Source organism: Polypterus senegalus, chromosome 13 (assembly GCF_016835505.1).
Source record: "Polypterus senegalus isolate Bchr_013 chromosome 13, ASM1683550v1, whole genome shotgun sequence".
NCBI lineage: Eukaryota > Metazoa > Chordata > Cladistia > Polypteriformes > Polypteridae > Polypterus > Polypterus senegalus.
In genome coordinates this window covers 121,107,584-121,129,307 of record NC_053166.1, presented here as the reverse complement: position 1 = coordinate 121,129,307, position 21,724 = coordinate 121,107,584, and the positions used below count along the sequence as shown (strand labels likewise).

The window sequence follows — 21,724 nt, the reverse complement described above, 5'->3', positions numbered from 1 at the left end:
GTGTCGTATTAAAAGGGTGAATACTGATGCAGTCAGTTATTTAATTTTTTAAGTCTGCATAATTAATTTAGACCACTTTACAGAGATCTGCTGTTGCTATGAAATCAAAGTCTTTTTCTGTTGATCAATGTCAAAAACGCTCGATTAAATCAACTGTTGTAAAAAACAGAATGAAACTTCCAAGGGGGTGTATACTTTTTACAAGCACATAGTTATGGGTGGATAGGGGCAAGGGCAGTGCCCACCCAATACGAAATCGGTAAAAAAGTAAAGCTTTAGCTTATATTGGCATATATTGCCTTGTAAGTAGATGACAGCTATATTGCTTAATGGAATTCTCCTGCTGGGAAAATTTGTTCAAACATGAATTGTGTCTTTAACAAATTGTGGATAGCTCAGTCTTGTCTAGATCATTGGACGCAATGAAAGAACCAGTCCCATGTATGGGTCAATTTTGACTCACAGATGATTTACTGAGAGTGGAGGTGCAAGTTGTTTACCGGAACATTAGGAGAAAAGTGACGCTAATTTGGGAAGCAGTACCAAGGTCAATGCCAATGTGCCATCGGGTGAAATATATTCATTTACTTGTTTTAACTTAAACGTTTAATTAAAGTCTGAAGATTCAGACTCGACAAGGCGCTGTCTGCTCTTTCGGAATTTAAAGCATGCCTACAGTATGTTAACTTTCACAAAACAATAATACTGCGCATAGTAATGTGGAGCTCAAAACTGAAGGACGCAATTTGTATTTATTGTATTATAAATAAATACACACTCGTGGGTTCATTTGGAACAGATTTTATACAAAGATGGGAAACAGAAGGAGATACAATGCAGATGTCACACTATCAATTAGACATGAGATACTGACTACAAATGTTGCTGTTGTGAATCCTCCCATGAGCGATTCTGGAGACCCAGGTCATATTTTAAGGGACGAGGAGAGATATACAGGTACAGCATTCCAAAAGAGACGAAGCCTTTGTTAGCGACCACACCTCCACCGACGGAAACAAAATCACTCAGGGAGATGAAATTTGAGCAAGTCTTCCGTTTGCTTGAAGAACAGGCTTATACAGCCACGGAAGAAGGAAGTCCACACACGTAAAAGCGGCGCTCACGCATAAGGTGCACATTTTCATTTCGAAGCGCGCAAGGGATCGAAGCAAGTGGCAAAAACTGTTCTCCAAAGCATTGCTCCCTCGGACAACTGACCTTAAAAAGCGGGTGACTGCTGACCGAAGACGTCTGGCGATGTTGAGAGAGAGAAACTGCAAAGCGTCGTTGAGCCTCTGGCTGTGCATTTACGCCACAGGTAAGTCGTCACCTGTCACCGCCTGGCTGCACCTGCGCTAAAGCGGTCGAGCTTTCTGTTTCTGCGGCGGTGGCTCAGGAGGGGGAGATTTAGTAGGACACTTCAGATAAATGGAGGTATGAAAAAAAGAAAAATAGGGCCATCACCCACGAGCGACACATTATCTCTAGTTTACTTTTTGCCCTGCTTTTGACATCAGAAGAAAAAAATAACGCGGATGAACTGTAATATAATTCAAAAAGAGCACTATTATTTTAATCGTATGCAAATATTCAGGATAAAAATGCCATAAGTATACTTTTTAAGAATTTTCATTCTTTTTTGTATGTGTCACAAATTATTAAAACTGGTTTTACATGTCAGATTTTGTATAGCCTTTTTAATAAAAACGCTTGTGTAGTTAAAGTACATCCTTTATTGCCATATTTCAAAGTTACATGGAATATGATTTGGTGACGGTCATGCTAAATCAGTAAATATAAACTTTTACTAACTAATACAAATATTCATTAATATCACCAGATTAACCCAAACACACTTAGATATATTCTTTAAATTACTGTATATAGCATTTAATGTCAAGACGTTAACTTCGTGCATTTACATAGCATAATGTTCTCAAACCTGCGTAATCCAGTAAAGCATCATCAGGTACCAAAGCCAATCCTGGTAGCGTTGGGCATAAGGCAAGGAAGCAGCTCTGGACTGAGCACCAATTCATCTCATGACCCACTCACAATCATATGTACTGGGCCAGTTTGGAACAACCCTAACCAGCACTACTTTGGGATGTACACCCACAAAAACCCGCATAGATACGCACAATCCCATGCAGACTCCACACAAACAATGACAAGTCACAGAATTCTGACCTAGGAGTTTGGATCCATGAGGCAACAGTGGTAACCAGTGTGCCCCTGTGCTATCCATATTATTATTTATTCAGTATTAAAGGTTGATAATTGGAGAGCATGCAGTATAGCATAAGCATTTAATATTCCTAGACAGAGAATACAGCTAAGTATAGAGATCAAGCACACTGAACAATCTTTTTTAAGAACAATCATTCATTCATTTTTCAGTTGCACCTATTCAGGGGCACAGTGGTCAGGAACCACCCTCAGTGCACTGCGCACAAGCCATGAACCAACACTGAACTGACCATCAGTCCATCACAGGGCACAGGTGTCTTAGGGCTATGGGTAGAGAGCAGAATTCCAGGATAAAAGCCAACATAGAGTGTTCAAGCTAACTGTGTGCTGATCTAACCCAGATCTCTGAAGGCAACCAGTCTAAACAGTGCACCACCTTGCAACCCACTTGAGCAGTAGTGTTTCGGAATATTAGTTTGGGTGGACACGTGTAGACAAAGTCTTCTTTGGCTGCCCCCTGGCTTCCAGGTTAAAAATATTAACCTCTGTGCATTCTATTGGTTTGCTCATCCATCCATCCATCTATCCACCATCTATTTCCATGCCTGCTTATCCTGAGCCATATTGCAGGGATGTTACAGCCTATTTCAGCAAGCATCAGCCACTAGAAAGGAACAATCTCTAAACAGGGTTCATTTAATTATTTTATTATACTGTAATCATAGAGATGGCACGGTGGCACAGAGGGTAGCACTGCTTCCTCGCAGTTAGGAGACCTGGGTTCGCTTCCTGGGTCCCTGCTGCGTGGAGTTTGCATGTTCTCCCTGTGTCTGCGTGGGTTTCCTCCCACAGTCAAAGACATGCAGGTTAGGTTAATTGGTGACCATAAATTGTCCCTAGATGTGTCTGTGTGTGTGCGCCCTGCGGTGGGCTGGTACCCTGCCCGGGGTTTGTTTCCTGCCTTCCTGCCTTGCGCCTTGTGTTGGCTGGGATTGGCTCCAGCAGACTCCCGTGACCCTGTAGTTATGATATAGCGGGTTGGATAATGGATGGATGGATTATAACCATATGTTTTAAAGCAGCCTTCCTCCTAATGATCAGATAAGTAGGTATAATTTACACAAATGATTTTCTCCCCTGCAGATGAATTAAAGAGAGATAAAATGGAGACAACACCTAAAAAACAAAAAATAACCAGACATGTTTAAAATTTAGGCCTCGCATTGCACTTAAATTGCTGAATAAGTCAGGGAGTGTGGCCTAGTTGGTAGAGTGGGTGAATGCAAACTAGATGATTACTGATTCAGTGTCCTGACTTGAGTGAGTAACCTAACCTATATGTACACTTATTATGCAGTGTACATATTAACAATGGTTCTCCATCTGTATAGTGTGATCATCTGGCCCTACAGCAACAAGCTAATGCACATCAGTGCTCCTGCACAAAGCAGATTTGTGATGTAAATAAATGTCCCCATGGTATCTATAGTAAAAGCATTCTCTCTCTGCTATGTCCTCCAGCCATGCATGAGTGGCCCATTTTTTTAATTTGAAAAGTGTGAAATAATGCTCAATTTGAAAGAGATTCATCCATTTTGTAAGCAAAAAACAGGTAGTGCAGGTAGGGTGACGTGCTTACTGTGAGACATTTTTATTCTGATATACTGACTTATCTTTGGCATCACTATTTATTTAGAATCTTCTAGATTCCTCATCAGTGTTTGACTTGTTAGCCTTATCTCAAGTTCTTTCTGTTTGCATTTTTTTCTTGTCATCCTGTGACTTGCCAATTTGAATCCCATAAATGTCAGACGTGACTCCACTCCATCGGGCCCTTGAGTAAGGCCCTTAACCTGCAATTGCTCCATCTGGGGTATGATGTTAACCTGCATCCAACCCTTCAAGCAGTTCCTCCAAATTGCGGGGAAAACTCAGGTATGGTTGGCAGGATTGGCACTCCAGCAACTGTGAAAAACTTCACACTGTTCCAAAGCATTCAAACTAGCATGGTGCTTAGGTGTCACCCATTGCACAGCACAGCAGTGCTCTGGTCCTACTTTGGGATCATGAGGTGGTTCGTAATATGATGAGTGTGGCAATGCGCTTTATCAGTTTCATGCTTCCAGCCTCTCTCTCTTTCTGTGACTTCCTTTTTGAGATCAGGTGTGCCACAATTGTATTTAACGTACCCTTATCTTTACTGTATAATTCCTCTTCTGGACTTATTTGTTGTGTGCTTCTTAAGTTGTAAGCGATGTCTCATAGGGTTTCTGTTTTGACATCTTGGCTTGCTTTATTAGTCTGTCATACCCTTTTTGGATGAGATAAAAAGAATTTAAACTGAAGCTAATATATATCCCAGATATATGAGTCCAGTCTATCAATCATAAGACATTAATGTTTGCTCATAATGAAAGGCCTAAATTTGTCGGCCTAAAATTATACCATTTTTTAAAATTTTTTACAAATAAATTGCAATGCAAAAATTAAAACAAACAATGGAATGAGAGTTTGCATGTTCTCCCCGTGTCTGCATGGGTTTCCTCTGGGTACTCCGGTTTCCTCCCACAGTCCAAAGATATGCAGGTTAGGTGCATTGGCAATCCTAAATTGTCCCTAGTGTGTGCTTGGTGTGTGGGTGTATATGTGTGTGCCCTCTGGGGGTTTGTTTCCTGCCTTGTGCCCTGTGTTGGCTGGGATTGGCTCCAGCAGACCCCCGTGACCCTGTAGTTAGGATATAGTGGGTTGGAGAATGGATGGATGGATGGAATGAGACTTAATGTTGTTTCCACAGTCCTTGAGTTGGACAGTATTAGGTGGTACTGCTTATCCTGCCTTACAGTGATTCCTTTTACAAAACTTGTAAATAAAGCCCATCCACTCGCCCTCCCCTCAGCACTGCTGGCTAGCTTGTGTCTAGAGGATGGAAGGCCATCTTTCAAGCACATACAGTGGTGTGAAAAACTATTTGCCCCCTTCCTGATTTCTTATTCTTTTGCATGTTTGTCACACAAAATGTTTCTGATCATCAAACACATTTAACCATTAGTCAAATATAACACAAGTAAACACAAAATGCAGTTTTTAAATGATGGTTTTTATTATTTAGGGAGAAAAAAAATCCAAATCTACATGGCCCTGTGTGAAAAAGTAATTGCCCCCTTGTTCAAAAATCACCTAACTGTGGTGTATCACACCTGAGTTCAATTTCCGTAGCCACCCCCAGGCCTGATTACTGCCACACCTGTTTCAATCAAGAAATCACTTAAATAGGAGCTGCCTGACACAGAGAAGTAGACCAAAAGCACCTCAAAAGCTAGACATCATGCCAAGATCCAAAGAAATTCAGGAACAAATGAGAACAGAAGTCATTGAGATCTATCAGTCTGGTAAAGGATATAAAGCCATTTCTAAAGCTTTGGGACTCCAGTGAACCACAGTGAGAGCCATTATCCACAAATGGCAAAAACATGGAACAGTGGTGAACCTTCCCAGGAGTGGCCGGCCGACCAAAATTACCCCAAGAGCGCAGAGACGACTCATCCGAGAGGTCACAAAAGACCCCAGGACAACGTCTAAAGAACTGCGGGCCTCACTTGCCTCAATTAAGGTCAGTGTTCATGACTCCACCATAAGAAAGAGACTGGGCAAAACGGCCTGCATGGCAGATTTCCAAGCGCAAACCACTGTTAAGCAAAAAGAACATTAGGGCTCGTCTCAATTTTGCTAAGAAACATCTCAATGATTGCCAAGACTTTTGGGAAAATACCTTGTGGACTGATGAGACAAAAGTTGAACTTTTGGAAGGCAAATGTCCCGTTACATCTGGCGTAAAAGGAACACAGCATTTCAGAAAAAGAACATCATACCAACAGTAAAATATGGTGGTGGTAGTGTGATGGTCTGGGGTTGTTTTGCTGCTTTAGGACCTGGAAGGCTTGCTGTGATAGATGGAACCATGAATTCTACTGTCTACCAAAAAATCCTGAAGGAGAATGTCCGGCCATCTGTTCGTCAACTCAAGCTGAAGCGATCTTGGGTGCTGCAACAGGACAATGACCCAAAACACACCAGCAAATCCACCTCTGAATGGCTGAAGAAAAACAAAATGAAGACTTTGGAGTGGCCTAGTCAAAGTTCTGACCTGAATCCAATTGAGATGCTATGGCATGACCTTAAAAAGGTGGTTCATGCTAGAAAACCCTCAAATAAAGCTGAATTACAACAATTCTGCAAAGATGAGTGGGCCAAAATTCCTCCAGAGCGCTGTAAAAGACTCATTGCAAGTTATCGCAAACGCTTGATTGCAGTTATTGCTGCTAAGGGTGGCACAACCAGTTATTAGGTTCAGGGGGCAATTACTTTTTCACACAGGGCCATGTAGGTTTGGATTTTTTTCTCCCTAAATAATAAAACCATCATTTAAAAACTGCATTTTGTGTTTACTTGTGTTATATTTGACTAATGGTTAAATGTGTTTGATGATCAGAAACATTTTGTGTGACAAACATGCAAAAGAATAAGAAATCAGGAAGGGGGCAAATAGTTTTTCACACCACTGTACATGAAGATCTTACACTAAATCATTTATTTATTTGCACATGTCCTCTTACTTCTGTCTGCTTTTGCATTTCATTTGCACCTGAGTGATTTTGTTTGCTGTATATTCTTGTCTGTTGCTGTGTATTCTTGTTTATTTCAGGAGGACTTGTATAATAAGATATTAATTTTACTGAGTACCTATAACAATAAAGTTGAAGTTGAAGTTTAGATGCAATGGCTGTTAGTTTAAATTTTTACTTGGTCATTACTACTTTTACTTTTTTCTTTCTTCTTTCTGTAGGGTGGGCAACGGCTTCAGTTGCAACAAACAGCACCCTGGTAACCCCAGAGTCAGAGACAACTTCTCAAAGTCAAGGAGCTGAAGACACATTGGCAGCAGTTACAAACAACAGCATTTCTGTGAATCAGACATCATCTGCTTCGTCTTGGTGGAGTAACACCACTAATGGCTATGTTAGCATCTTCAAAGAGACAAGTGCCAAACCACTTCTAAACAGTACAGAAAATGTCACTTCACTGGCCTACTCCAGCACCACACCGTTTATTGAAAACACCACTTGGGATGAACGGAACAAGACAAGTGGATGGGTCAACACAAGCACTTCCACCACTACAGCGGTTATGAGTATATACACACAGACTCCCACAGCAAATTCATCCTTGACTGGTAAAACAACAAGTAAAGAGTACACCACAACCAACAAGATATCAGAAACCCCTTATTACACCACCAAAAAGCAGAGTCTGGTGTTTTCCATTACATCTTTGAGCAGCAGCAAGGTGGGAGATCCCCGTTCTCCAAATAAAGGCCGGGCCAGTACCGGTCAAAGTGATGACCTTCCTTCAAGTGGCACGAAAAGCTCAGGTGAGTTCAGCGTGATATACAGTTCAAATATTATATAATGTTCTATGTGTTTCAGAAAAACATGAGTAAGGCATTGCTTGTAACCCTTCAAGCCCATCCTTGTAGAGATACTTGCAGCACTGGTTGCAGGTTACTTATAAATTAATTTAAAACTAGTCTCAAAACCCTGTTATGTTGCAATTGGCACTAATACCTGGATTAGACCCTGCTCCAGCAAAATTAGAGGAGGACCTCCAGGTGGCAGTATAAATTGTTTTTTTTTTCCTTAACATTCTCAGGATTAGATGGGAAAGCACTGGGCAGCATAATCTGAATGTAAGGCAGTGAAAGACATTTAGTTATTCCAAATGGATTGTGTTTTTAGCTCCAGATCCTACATGATTGGTTATTTTATCATCCTACCTGGAGGTATTGAAATACAAATTAGAACTCAGGCTAGTAAAAAATATATTAGATTTCAGAGTCTTTGGCCCTTCATAATCCCAGCCTATTACAGTACTTAGAATGTGCCGGGTGTGATGGAGATGACAAAATTGATTTGCTCCCTTTACTGCTGGGAAACCAGCATCTTTCATTTATTGAATGAAAATGAAAGAGAGGTACCTTTTCTGCTTGTACACGTATTTTGTGGCTGAAGAGTGGGACACAGTTGTAGATTTGAATCTTTGCATAACTCTGAGCCTTAAAATCCTTAAAAGCCTTAATGTGGCACACAGCAATGATAGTTTACAACAATGCAATAGTGGGAGCCACCTTGATTTTGAAGTTTCCAGATACCAAATCAAGACTGGATATTCAGTAAATGTGATAATAATTTATTTTCTGTTACAGTTTGTACTGTAGTATGTAAAAGAAACAGTCAATCCAAATGAGTTAAGCTACTTTCTTATGTATGTTGACTTGTCAATTGTCTTTAACAGTTATGGGTTGAAGTCTGGGTAAAGCCTAAGAGGCTAAAAGTTTATTATACCACCCAGCTTTTTCTAATATTGATAAATACATATAGTACTAGTTTTATACATTGAAATTGATCGTGCTAAGCACAAAATGTTTCTGTGGTTCAGCAAAATAGACAGAATAATGAAAAGGCAGAAATGGTCATTACTAAATTTCATGCATCCATTGATTTTTAAATACACTTAAACAAATCAATGCTCATTTGTGGGGCATGTGACATGATAATAGCTGGTCTGCAGTAATTTCTGGGTTATACTTCAGGTTACTGAAGGTGAGTTTTGCAATGCTCTGCCTTCTTACATATAAATTTGATGATAATGCATGCAATCAAATTTGTGAGGGTGTATTAATTTGGTGAAATTTAGGATTCTGGCAAGCCTATGCAAAAGACCATTCCTTTAAAATTTTGTTTTCTCTCTGCTGGGTGGAAATGGATTTCTTCTACAATTATGAATTTGACATCCATAAACACATCTTATTGAATGAAATTTACCTTGACTCCTTGTGTTAGATAGTCTTGCAATCTGTGTTGTGAGATTTTTCAGGTAGGAAAACAGATTTTTTGAAGTAAAGATGTTATATCCTGTGGTTGTATGAAAAACAAAATGAGAGAATGTTGCAGTGCCAGCCAGGCTACTCTGTTTAAAGCTGATGAAAAAGAACAGAAAAGAAATAAGTGCTCTTTGGTCCTTTGCAATACAAAAAGAATAAGCAATCGCCTAGGTTCATGCCTCACTTGGGCTTCATATATCTTAGGTCAGGCTTTTGGCAGAGCTTCCGTCCCTCTGTACTGTACCTCTGGGTGCTCAGGTCCAAATTGTTACACCACCTCCTGGGAATGTCTGGTCTTATAGCATCTGGGCTGGGGCTTAATTATCCTCATTGAGGAGACAATATTGTTAGCAACAGTGCCCCCTCTCATCCCAGAATGGTATTGTATGCCTCAGGTAAGCCTGTAAATCAATCGTCTGGTGCACATGCGTGACAACCTACTGTCGTGGCACAGGAGAGTGGGTTGCATGTTGATTAGCACATGGAAATAAGAATTTCACTCAAGTCTGTACACTTGATAGTAATGACCCAATAAACCAATGAAAAGTGTGATGTTTTGATAAGTGTGAAATAACAAGCCTCGACACAAAAAAAGGTTTGGGGCAGCCACCCATATACTTGAATTCTGGCCACAAATAGGCAAATAAGTAGCAATGATCTTTACAGAATGGAATCCAAAACAGAACTGATGTACATGAAAAGTTGTCTGGTATTTAAGGCAGAGAACTGCAAGTGATCTTATTGAGGTCAGGAACCGGAAGTGACACCATTCTTAGGCCCGGAACTGGAAGTGATGTCATCTGAATCAGGCAGAATTTCCCGTATTTGGTCTGCAGAGATAACAGAGGAAGGTTTAGTGCATCCTGCCACTCCCTGCCTTGGCGTAGAATTACCTTTGTTTGATCCATTTAGCTCCCTCCTATGCACACGTGTGTGACATGAGTCTCACCAGGTGTCAAGGTCAGTGGTTTGGGGAGGAATGCTTTAGAAGCTTAAAACCCTAATCTGTTGCACCCAGCTGCTGATCTTTTTATCGATCATGCACTAGACAAATTAGCAGGCGAAAATTATATGGGTTTAAACACCACTACTCTTTGATTTTACATAATGAAAAGATGGTCATGAAACTTCAAGGGGGACCCACTGTCCCTCTCTTTGATCTTATATCAGTAAGACCAGTAAGACAAAAATCCCAGAAGGAGCTAAGACTCTGATATCTGCAAATTTTGAAAACACCACTGGTCAGGGCCAATGGATAAAAACAATTCTTTGCTTGGTCTGGGGACATGTTGAATGGTTCAAATAAAGGGAATATGGCTGCCATTGGCCAGGAAATTAAGATTAATGTCACTTTGAAAAGTAATTGTTTTTGCTTTCATATTGTTTGGCCACAGTTTCATATGATTTTTTCCTTTCATTCTCTTGGTATATTGCAATATACTGGTACTTGTTGTTATAGTTAAATAGCACTGCCAGCCTTTAAATAAGTTCTGTGTAAACTGAGCAGAGAAAGAAGAGTGCACTCATTCCAAAATTAACAGTAAGGGTATCCGATGTGAGATATTTTTAAGGTTTCACTTCTGGATAATTAATGTGGATGAATGATTCATCACCTGCAACTTCATTACTGGACACTTTTCTTCTCAATGAGAAGTCAAGTATGAAGAAGTGTGACCCTTCTGCTTTTAGACATTGTGCCTTGATAGTTACACCTTTACTTTAATTATTATTGTTTTTTTTTGTGAATGTGTGTGATTCTGGCTTTAACGTGAAGGATACTTACTGTATATACATTAACACAAGAAGAACACAACCAGGACGTGTCAAAACTGATTGTAAGTTCCTCTTGACTTTTCACCTTTTCTTCTTCTACAGCAGTGGTTCTCAACCTTTTCCATGCCCGCACCCCTAGAAAAAGTCTGATTTATGTTTACACCCCCTACAAAAGAAATATGAAATATCACTTTTGATATAAGATGAAAAAGTCAAATTCCTAATTTTTGAACCACAAATTGTACTACGAACAATACATCAGGTAAACAAATTGAGCTAAAAAATATAAAAAATAAATCAAGCAATTTCCCTTTAGAAATCTCAGTAATCTTGTGTCCGCCCATGAAGCTCACACCCTCGACTGATGATCTGGGGGTTGGGGAATCCCACGAAGCATCAAGCGCCACAAGGATATGACACATGATCAACAATCAAGGGGTTTGGGGGATGGAAGACCTCTGTGAAGCAATGGGTGCCGGTGTGCCACACAGTCGACGAGCTTTGTCCCCCAATAACACCAGCACTGCAGTTCAGAAACAGATGAGCCGCACAGTTAAAATTGCTGCATTGCTGCCAGGACCACCAGGAGATGGGCTGAGTGTAAGCAGCAGCTGCTGTTAAAAATATCAAAGCTGTTAAAAAAGTCCATCAAACCTCAAAATCAGTGATGTTTCATGATCATGGCTTGCATAAAAATCAAAATTAGACATCACCCTTCTCTGTGGATCAATGCAAGGTCCAAATTCCATTCTCTTTAAAAAAAAAAGTTATTTGCCTTTATGAATGCTCAGCCTGCAGCAAGGAACCTGAGAAAGTGTGCATTTCTGTGTCTCGTTTATAGGTGACAATTGGGCACACAATGCTGGACTCTTTTCATATAGAACAGGAGCACCAACTAATAAATGACCTACAAATGACACCACACTGCAAGACACCGATTGTACCACAATAAAGTTTGGACAACGCACCTCACTCGATTTTGGCAAATCACAATGCAACCTTCCTCTTTGTCACACCCTCTGAAATGCCATCTTAGGTACCCCTGTAGTCTACAGAGTGTCTTTCTAACAGATAGAGTGCATAGAAACTTGTAGCTCCTGTTTCCCAGCAGAAGTTAACACCAGCAGATTATGTGAGCCCCCTGCACAAACATATCCAATCAATCACATAAAGGGCACAAGGAGGTGTTTGAGCTATGGCCAGTAAATGCAGAGACATTTTGTTCATATCATCTTCCTGCACCAAATTTCACAGTTAGTACAGAAAGATTACAAAGTATTATTAACTCTTTGAGGGCTGAGTATTTTTTCCAAAAAACTCAGTTTTCTGAAAAGCACACAAAGCAACAGTTTCACACATAAGTCAACATAAAACATCTATTGCTATGTGCTGTGGTTGCTGATGGCGCATATTCGGCATCTCTGGAAGCAGTGTCTGTGCAGGGGCACCTCGATGGCCAGCAGGAATGCACGGTGGACTAGCTGCCTTAGCACAGCAGGTGGGCGGCGGTGGCATTCGCAGTGTGACGCAATATAGTTTGTACCTCTTGTTATCATAAGTGGTGGTCCTCCCAGGTAAACGCAGCTACGCAAACGTGTTCAACACTACGATCAACTGAGCACCGATCAGCTGATGCTAGAACCTCACATTAGTATTCGATGTCCATCTCCTGATCACTTGCATCAAACTCCAAGTCTGACCAGTCGGAGCCCGATTCAGCGATAATATGTAAAACATCCATGGCGTATTTAGTCTCTCTCTCCAGATGTCCATGCCATTTTAGAGGTTGTTTGCTCTTCGCTACTCACACAGGGAATTACAGTTAAATCAACAAAGCTACTTCATTTTCTTTCTAGCAAAGAGAGTCAAACCTAAAGGTAAGGGTGAGTTTTGTTGCAGTTTACAGCTGATTACCATCCTCTACCCCTGAATTTTGACAAAAGTCAACATCAGCCCTGAAAGAGTTAAAGTACATTTTCAAAGTTCACTTACAAATAATTATGTCAGGCCAGCATCAAAGCAAGAGAGCTAATAGTACTCCCAATGCACAACACAAGAATGGACAAAGTACTAGGGACACTGGTCTCAACACTGATTTAGTTTCCCAAGTTGACAGTGCATGCATATCTGAATTTGCACTGTCTTTCGGACTTGGTACTGAGGGAAGCCAGTGGCTGTGGATTTTTGTACTAGCCAACTACATTTTGCTTTTAATTGAACTCCTGGGCTCTAGTTTGTATGTACAATTTCACTGTATTTGCACAAAAATTGCAGTTTTTGATTTTAGTTTTTAATTCTTTCATTTGCCTCACTCTGTTTCCTTTGTTACAGAGTTATGTGGGTGTATTTTTCACTATCTTCATTTTAAATATTTGCCTGACACCTTTATTGAAGGCAACCTACAACATTTATCATACAATTGGTTATATTTCTTTTAGTTTTCTAATTGGAATACAGACAGCTCAAGTAACTTACTCTCAGTCACATAGTGTCTCCTGTGGGATTTGAACCCACACCCTCAGGGTTTGAGATCCAAGCCTTAACCACTACTCCACACTGCTTAGGATTATTTTGTTTTAGTTTTTTTCTCAGTTAGGAGTATCCTGTTAATGTCAAGTTACAAAGAGCAGGTAGGATTAGACATGACAAAAATGGTAAACACAAACATCTGCTTTGGTATCATCACTGTATAGTGTGTACATCCTGCAAAATTCTTAAAAAAATGAAGGAGACCTATTGTGAATTTCCAGCTTGTTACAATGAAGATGTATTTAATTAAAACAAGAACAAAGTGAAAAAACAGGAATGAATTAGAATGCAATTACAAGGGTCCAGAGTTATGGGTCTAGATGTTGCAATTCAAGCTTCCAAGTGCCTTAAGTTGAAAGCATATCAGAACATGGCCATTATATTCTCTATGTAATTTCTAGCTGACCTTGCTTAGAATGCAGTCAGCTATTAGTAAAACATGGCCGGCCACATAGTAATTTTTCATTGGTGGTGGGTATGTTGTCATCTTTAAATTTCTGTGTTTTTATATCATTATAAGCTGTCCTAAATTGCAGCAGGCTAAATGCAAACATTGCACTACACTCTTCAACAGCAAAAGGAAGCGGTTAAAATACTTATTTGAGCAAAGGGATGGAAACAATTGACCTAGTTGCTATATTCTATGCAGGAAGAGGTTTTTGATAGCTGAAAAAACTGGCAAAATATTGTTAATTACTTTAAAATAAATTGTTACATAAAATGGAACATGGGTTGATTACACATAGTGTATGCTTCCATATCTGCTTCATTGCAGAGTTTTTTTTTTTGTGCCTTTGTATAGTAAATATAAAACCATTATTATAATATTTACATTGGCATTATAGTATAATAGTTTATGTATGTTTTAGCTCTGGAGCACTTGCATGTTAAATGTCCTGTTCAAGGTCATAATGTTTGTGTGTAGCCTCAGACTGCAGACACAAACACAGCCAAGGGTGCAAGTAAAGTGTAATTTATCATACAAAGTACCTTATTCCTGGTTTTCCCACCACTGCAATCAGTTCCACACACAATTCCAGGAGTCTTCTTTCATACTCCTCCAGGTAAGCCTTGTTCCCTACCTCCTGATTCCAACACACCGAATGAATGTGACGCAGCTCCGTTTATGCAGGATCCAGGGTGTCTGCACAGACGAAGCACTTCTGGGTCAGGAGAAAGTCCCAGAAAGCAGGAATAGCCATTCTTTGCAGCACACCCTGGCAGCACCCATTGAACCCAGCAGGGCTGCCTCATGGGACTATAATTCCCATTTTGCCCTGCAGGTGTCCAAACATTCACCAGAGGTGCATGCAGTCCATGTCCATCCACCAATCTGTCAAATCTCACCAGGATTTTACCCTGTCCATGTTGGCATGACATGCCCACTTCCTGGCTCAGACAGGACATATCCTGCCTCTAAGTACCCATTACTTGGTCTCCTGGCCAGGCAAGGAGTCAGGGGAAAGGTGACAGTCCATCCTGGCTGTCCACAACACATTGAACATTACAGTCCATCACACTGACCGCTTGGCCATATTTCCCGCATAGAATGTAGATTAAAAACATTCTGATTTGCTTTCTTTATACTGTCTTTGCCTGACATCAGATCTCTCACCATCCGTTCTAAATAATCTAAATAAATAATCACATTCACAGCCAACAGAAGCTGCATATCATCCAATCTTCTTTGACTAGCTGCAACAGAAAAAGAACCGAGGATGTGTTTGAATGTAAGAACCGGGGTTAACTGCGGAGAAAAGAACTGCAGTGAACTCTTAATAATAATAATAATAATACATTTTATTTATATAGCACCTTCCCCATGCTCAGAGTCTCAGAAAGAAACTTCTGTTCACTCCCAACAGGTTGTTGCTTTGTGAGTGTAGTAAAAACTTGTAATAGCAGACGAAGGGCCCAGTGTTACATGAAAGAGAACATCTGCCGCATTTACAGCAAAGAGTTCAATGTCTTGCATGGTGGAGGTCAAAATGTGCCAATCATTCATTTTTCAAACCTGCATATTCTATTGAAGAGGCAGTGGTGCCAAAGCTACTCTCAAAACCATCAGACCCAAGACAAGAATTGACCTTGGATCGAATGTCAGTCCATTGCAGAGCACACACACACACACACACACACACACACACACATACACACCTTTGTAATAGGGGAAGAAACTGGAGCACTGGGAAAAAATCCATGTAGATACACGGAGAACATGCAGATTAAACGAGGACAGTACTGAGGTTGAGAATTAAACCTGTGTCCCTAGAGTGTTAGTCTGGATTGCAAAAGTTTCCACCATGTAACTGTGATCTTGCTTGTATCAGTTACAAACTAATCTACTTGTAGAAATAAAATACATGCTGTGGCACAAGTTTTCTGAGGTAAAAAAAATCTGTAATATTTTGAATAGGACTTTCTATACTCATAATTCCTGTTGTTGCCAGTTTATAGCTAAATGTGCTGTGATTGGTTTGAAGCAAACAATTACTAGTCAGAGCTGTTTTAATAATATCTTTTATTTATATACAGTAGTATCTTTCCCATGCTCAAAGCTCTTCACAGAAATTCAAAATGAAAAACAGGGGATATACATCATTGGAAGCAAATAATATCTGCATAAAACACTAAATAAAGAAAAATAAAGAAAACACAAAGCTTTGTCTTAGAATAAGATGCAATAAACCAGAATAAAAATGCAAAATATGCAAAATACTACAAGAAACCCCTGAACCAAGGTCATAATTTGTGATACAAATGCAAATCATCCTGAGCACCAGAACAGAGAGGCTAAACTGAAAGAAGAGTCAATTCAATGCCTTCCTGATCAAATGAGTTTTAAGCTGTTTTTTAAAAGAATGAGTTGAGTCGGCTTATCTCATCAATTTAAGGAGGTCATTCCAAAATCTGGGTGCAGTAAAGGTGAAGGTTCTTTCACCCACAGGGTGCAGGATAGTTTGGGGCACAACGAGAATGTCAGAATCAGTGGACCTTAGGGGGTAACAGGAGCATAGTGATGGAGAAGGTTATTGATGTAGTCTGGTACAAGGCCATTTAAAGCTTTGCAGGTTAAGATAATTTGATATTTTATCCTTTAAGATACAGGGAGCTAGTGAAGAATGGGTGTTACACACCTGCTGTTGCAGATTTGTATAAGGACTATTTCAGCAGAGTTTTGAACCAACTGGAGCTCTGATGAAAGATTAGAAGCAACACCTGCCAGCAGGGAATTTCAGTAGTCGATGGAGAATAAAATAAAAGAACTGACAAGTTTGTCCACATCAGAAAAGGAGAGGAGTCAGCAAACATGAGATATGTTTTGGAGGTAAAAAGTAAAAAAAAAAACTTAATGAGATTTATGTAGGTAGAATAAGAAAGGGGGGGAGTCAAAAATGATACTAAGGTTCTTTGCACTAGAAGAAGGTTTGATGATATCATCACCAAGAGTAATCGAAAAGGAGATAATTTTCTTAAGCTGAGCTTTGGTGCCAATTAGCATGACTTCAGTTTTGTTGCAATTAAATTTTAAAGAGATATATTCCATCAAGGTTTTAATGTGGAGAAAACTCTAAGGAAATTTCACTTTTAACACTGAAACAGGTCTGAGCATCATCAACGTAAAACTGATAACCCAGTCCAAATATATGGATAATATGGTCAAGGGGGAGAATTTAGATTTAGAATGTCATAGGGATGAGGACAAAGCCTTGAGGGTTCTCTTGAATCAAACACCCATAATGAAACATTTACGTGCCTGGCAAGAAAGAAGCACTGCTCAAAAATTAACCGCAAGATGAATAAGGAGCTTGCAGAATGAGTACTTTAGTCAAAAATAGGCACACATTCATTAATAAAATGTCAAAAAACTCTTGCCACCAAAACCTTAATGAGTACCAAACATAAAACTCAAACATGTTAGCGAAAAGGATCAAAATTCAAAAAGTAGAACAAAAAAAAAAAAAGAACAGCAAAATAAGTGAGAGGTAACTGTTAAGAATTTATCTAAATACTTTTATGGAAGATGGAACTCATACCTCACAATACATGAATGGCATGACAGGAAACCTCCATGGCAGCCATAAATGGTGGCACCTGGGACAAGAAAACAACAAAAATAACAACAAGATTGAAATGAAAAGAAAGTAAATATTTCAATCCTGGAAAATTTGCAATAGTTGTACAAAATCATTCCATGTCTCCATGAGCCACAGCATTGTGTCCTGTTTGTAGTGACCTCTTCACTGCACTGTGTAAGTAAATTTTAATAAGTATAGAATTCACATATAAAAATCCTACATTTCATCTTAATGTTAACACCCTCCACCCCCATCAAACTCTGGTTCCATCTCGAGGTCCACTTCATGTGAAGTCCTTTTGTTGCCCTGTTCACATGGGCTTATTATAGTGACCCTGGTTTCCTTATACAGTCCAAAGGCAGGTATACAGTTTCATCTAATATGGTTAATAAATACATGTTGGTGTACCTCATAATTGATTTGCATCCCCTCCATAATGAGTTCCTGTCTGATACTACAGTATTTCTTGATGGGATCACTTACAACATGATAATCCCAGAACACTGAACTGGGCAAATCAGGTTCAGAAAACGGTAGAATGCAGGACTATTCATTTGGAAGCTAATTAATTACTGTTGTTGTCCATCTTCCTGTGATTTGTCTTTCTCATTTGTTTCGTAAGGCAGTTGTTTCTTTTCCTTTTTTCTCACAGATCCTGCTCCAGCAATAGCTATAGGTGCTGTTCTCATTGTGCTTTGTTTACTGGTCGCAGCACTGGCCTGGAAGAAAAGGTGAGTAGTCTTAGATCTTCTATGTGGACTTAACCTCCTATTGTCCACTTTGCTGCTGTCAGAATTCATATTTCATTTTTTGTGTATGTGACTATGTATTGTCTGTATTGATTGCGTGTAGTTTTCATGCTTATATGTAAAAAGGATTATTTTACTCTGTTTGAGGGATCACAATAAAATGTGTTATATGAGAGAGAGATATTCTTTATTTTATACCATAACAAAATATTTTCTAACCAGTAATGGTGCACTGCATGATAACATGCAATGAATACACTTGACATGAGCATTCATACTTTTCCTACTCTTTCTCTGTATGTTTAGCATTCATTTACTCAGAGGTTGATGCACTTGCTGCTTCCTGAGCAGCTCTTCTTTTCTCCACCCTAGCGGCCTGCTTCTTCTCTTCTTTGATCGGCATCTTTTCATGTTAAAACTGATTAAGTCAGTGTTTGTGTTGCAATTACTTAGTAAGTTTTCTTTAATTTTTCACTTAAGCTGGCACTTAAGTCTTCAATCTGCCTCAAGAATGACTTAAGTTATGAAGAGGTAGGGGAAGTGACGGCGAAGGTGGTAGGGATGAGAACGGCGCCTGTATGAATGCGCCACACGGCTGCCCTGCTGGCTGCTGTCAAGAGTTGATTCTACAATAAAATAAAATAAAATTAAAAAAAGAAATAACCTTGTAGGTCAATCATCACCCCGAAAGTGGATAGTTAACGTCACATAGTATACGTGTACCAAATTTGAGGTCAATACGTCAAATGGTTTGCGAGCTACAGGTGATTTAAAATCCTGGACTGACAAATGAACAGCCATGGTAGCATATTATATATAAAGATAAGGCAATATGATGCAATATTGAATGCAAATATTGATTTTTTAGACTCACACTCATTTGTGTCATTTGTATTCTTTCTGTTTTTCTTTTTTCAGAGGACATTATACTCGTTTGAAAGATGAGTCTGCAAGTGGAAGTCAGAGCAATTACATCAACCCTGTGTATGAGGACCTCTGAAATGTCACAGTATTGTTACAAATGGTTGAAAGCACCCAGGAGTGCAGAAGACTACTGAGGAATGCGTATGAAGCCCATCAATATCAGGTCATGGAGTGCAGTGAGCTCAAGGTGTTTAGTGGAATGCAACACACAAACAGGAGGATTGTTTCTAATGGATAGGGCATAGGAAGTCCTATCAAAAATATCAATGTAAAGACAATTTAAAAAAATTGCTATTCACTTCCTAATCTTTCCCCAGATTGATTTAAAATTACTTATCTTCTTCATTTCTTTATTCAAATAATGAATTGTCACAGGCAAAGTAACCGCTACAAAAATACATAGGCCATCTATTAAGATTTTACATTTTTCTATATTCTGTAAAGTGTTGAAAAAGAATTCTCTTTTGTCACTTTGTGCATGGAAAAAGGACATTTGATTTTAGGGATGTGCTCGTTAATTCTTCTCTAGCATGGAGACATCTGTCCAAGGTTCCAATTGTGCTTTTAAAAGTGACATGTCAAGTTTAAGTAAAGGGTTTTAGTTACATAATTTAAAGGTACATCTGTTTAATAGTTAATTGCCCATGTTATTCTCAGAGATCCCAAATATTCCATGAATGGACACAATATTGTGCTGAGAATGCATCACAGAGAAGGTGATCCATGTCAACTCCAATATGTCCTATATATTTTTTCTTCCATAGTCCAAATGCATCCCTAGTGTGTCTGTGTATTTGAACTGTGATGGATTAGTGACATGCCCTGGGATTATCCTGTCTTGCAATGTATACATGTATACCCTGCTCAGTATAGAGGTGGCTTGGAAGATGAATGGGTGGAGATATATGACGACGGCAGCTTGAAAGGCACTGACAGGCCATAAAACACCACCTGTGCCTTTGTGGTTCAGGCCAATAGAGGTGTTATTGGTATTACTGATCCCCAATTTAACAGCCTCTATTGACTGTGTCATTAACAGTGACATGGCTGGAGAAAATGTTGTGTACACCACAAAGCAAAATACATTAAAAGACCTGTAGCTGGTCTATTACTTGATTGAGTATTAATAATTATGTAAATGCCTCATCAACTGGAGCTGCTGCCATTGCAGATTCCCAGCCATCATATCCCATGTCTCAGGGCAAACTCCATCTTCCAGTCCAGCTTTACACTCATAGTTGTATCACAACAGACACCCAAACCACATTCACCTGTACAGTACCTTCTCTACTATAAGTTTTTATTGAAGAATAAATATAAATGTGTGTAAATGTATCTGTAAAATTCTTATTTTGTTTTAAACACAACAGAACAATTTCAGTTGATAAATATTTAATTTTACATGCATCACATATGGTTTTCAACGACTCTGTGTTAAGTGTGATTGATTCTTTACTACAGTATATTTACAGTAAGTCCAAATCAGGACAAAATACTATACATACATATTTTATAGCATATCTTTTGTAATGGTTCCAGTTGATGTCTTCCATATACATTATTTTCATTTCTGTTAGTCTGTATGATGCATGTGGGCATTACTTTTATAACATTCACTACTCTAATAAACCTGCTCTAAGATACACACTGCAACTGCAGTTAGCCTTAATACACAACTAGTCTTCATCCGCTGCTAGTACACAGTTCAAGTGCACGCTACAATGGTGCTAAACCCAACAGATTGTCTTGTTACTGCAAATATATACTACAATAAGATCATCTCAGGATGATTCTGTGCTGAATACACACTTTACCTGACCCAATATCCTGGTCTTCTCATTTATGTGAAAATATGTGACCTGTTCTGCCGTGATGGGTTACATCTGAACTGGAGGGGCACCAATGTGTTGGCGGGGTCTTATGAGGAGTAGGCTAGTCGAGGATTGTTTAAACTAGAGAATGGGGGACAGGGAATTTATGAAAGGCCAGGTTTAGAACTCTATATGGAGGAACAAATAACAGTGTAGAAATGAAAATGCAGAGCAATGTAAATCCGCAACATTTAAATACAGATGGTGTAACACATTAAAAATACAGTAGCTTTCCTTAATGCTAGATGTATCAAAATTAGGCAAGTGAGTTGGAGCTGTATGTAGCAGACCATAATTATGATATTATAGCAATAACTGAAACCTGGCTAAATAACAAAGATGGGGAAGAGTGTAACATAGAGGGATAGAGATTTTATAGGAAGGATATACAAAACAGAGAAGGAGGTGGAATGTCTGTTCCTGTCAAACAGAATTTAAATGCTAATTCTCTTCAGCTGGATGATGAGCCCCATCTTAGTGAGGACATGTGGCTTTGCCTGCAAAGCATTAGGGAAAGAGGTCTTATTTAAGGAGTGTGTTATAGACCACCCAATGCAGACAGTAATTTAGACACAAATCTTTTAGTAATATTAAAAATTCTAGTTTATAGGGGGATATTATAGTGCTGGTGGTCTTTAATTATCCAAGAATTAACTGGGAAACCTTGTAAAT

General features: G+C 39.2%; 1 protein-coding gene across 1 annotated transcript; it reads left to right on the top strand.

The window, feature by feature from the left end:
* Positions 1 to 1,066: 1,066 nt before the first annotated feature.
* Positions 1,067 to 20,516, top strand: LOC120542636. Its single transcript, XM_039775227.1, has 4 exons — positions 1,067 to 1,318; positions 7,034 to 7,618; positions 18,161 to 18,239; positions 19,176 to 20,516. Exons 1-4 carry the CDS (start codon positions 1,258 to 1,260, stop codon positions 19,255 to 19,257), a joined length of 807 nt encoding a protein of 268 aa, XP_039631161.1. The 5' UTR covers positions 1,067 to 1,257; the 3' UTR covers positions 19,258 to 20,516.
* Positions 20,517 to 21,724: the final 1,208 nt, after the last annotated feature.

Excerpts from the sequence above, each read along its gene's own strand:
- LOC120542636 (XM_039775227.1), top strand. The coding sequence starts at position 1,258 with ATGTTGAGAGAGAGAAACTGCAAAGCGTCGTTGAGCCTCTGGCTGTGC. Across the intron at positions 7,619-18,160 it reads AAGTGGCACGAAAAGCTCAG|ATCCTGCTCCAGCAATAGCT; the intron begins GTGAGTTCAGCG and ends TTTTTCTCACAG. Across the intron at positions 18,240-19,175 it reads GCACTGGCCTGGAAGAAAAG|AGGACATTATACTCGTTTGA; the intron begins GTGAGTAGTCTT and ends TTCTTTTTTCAG.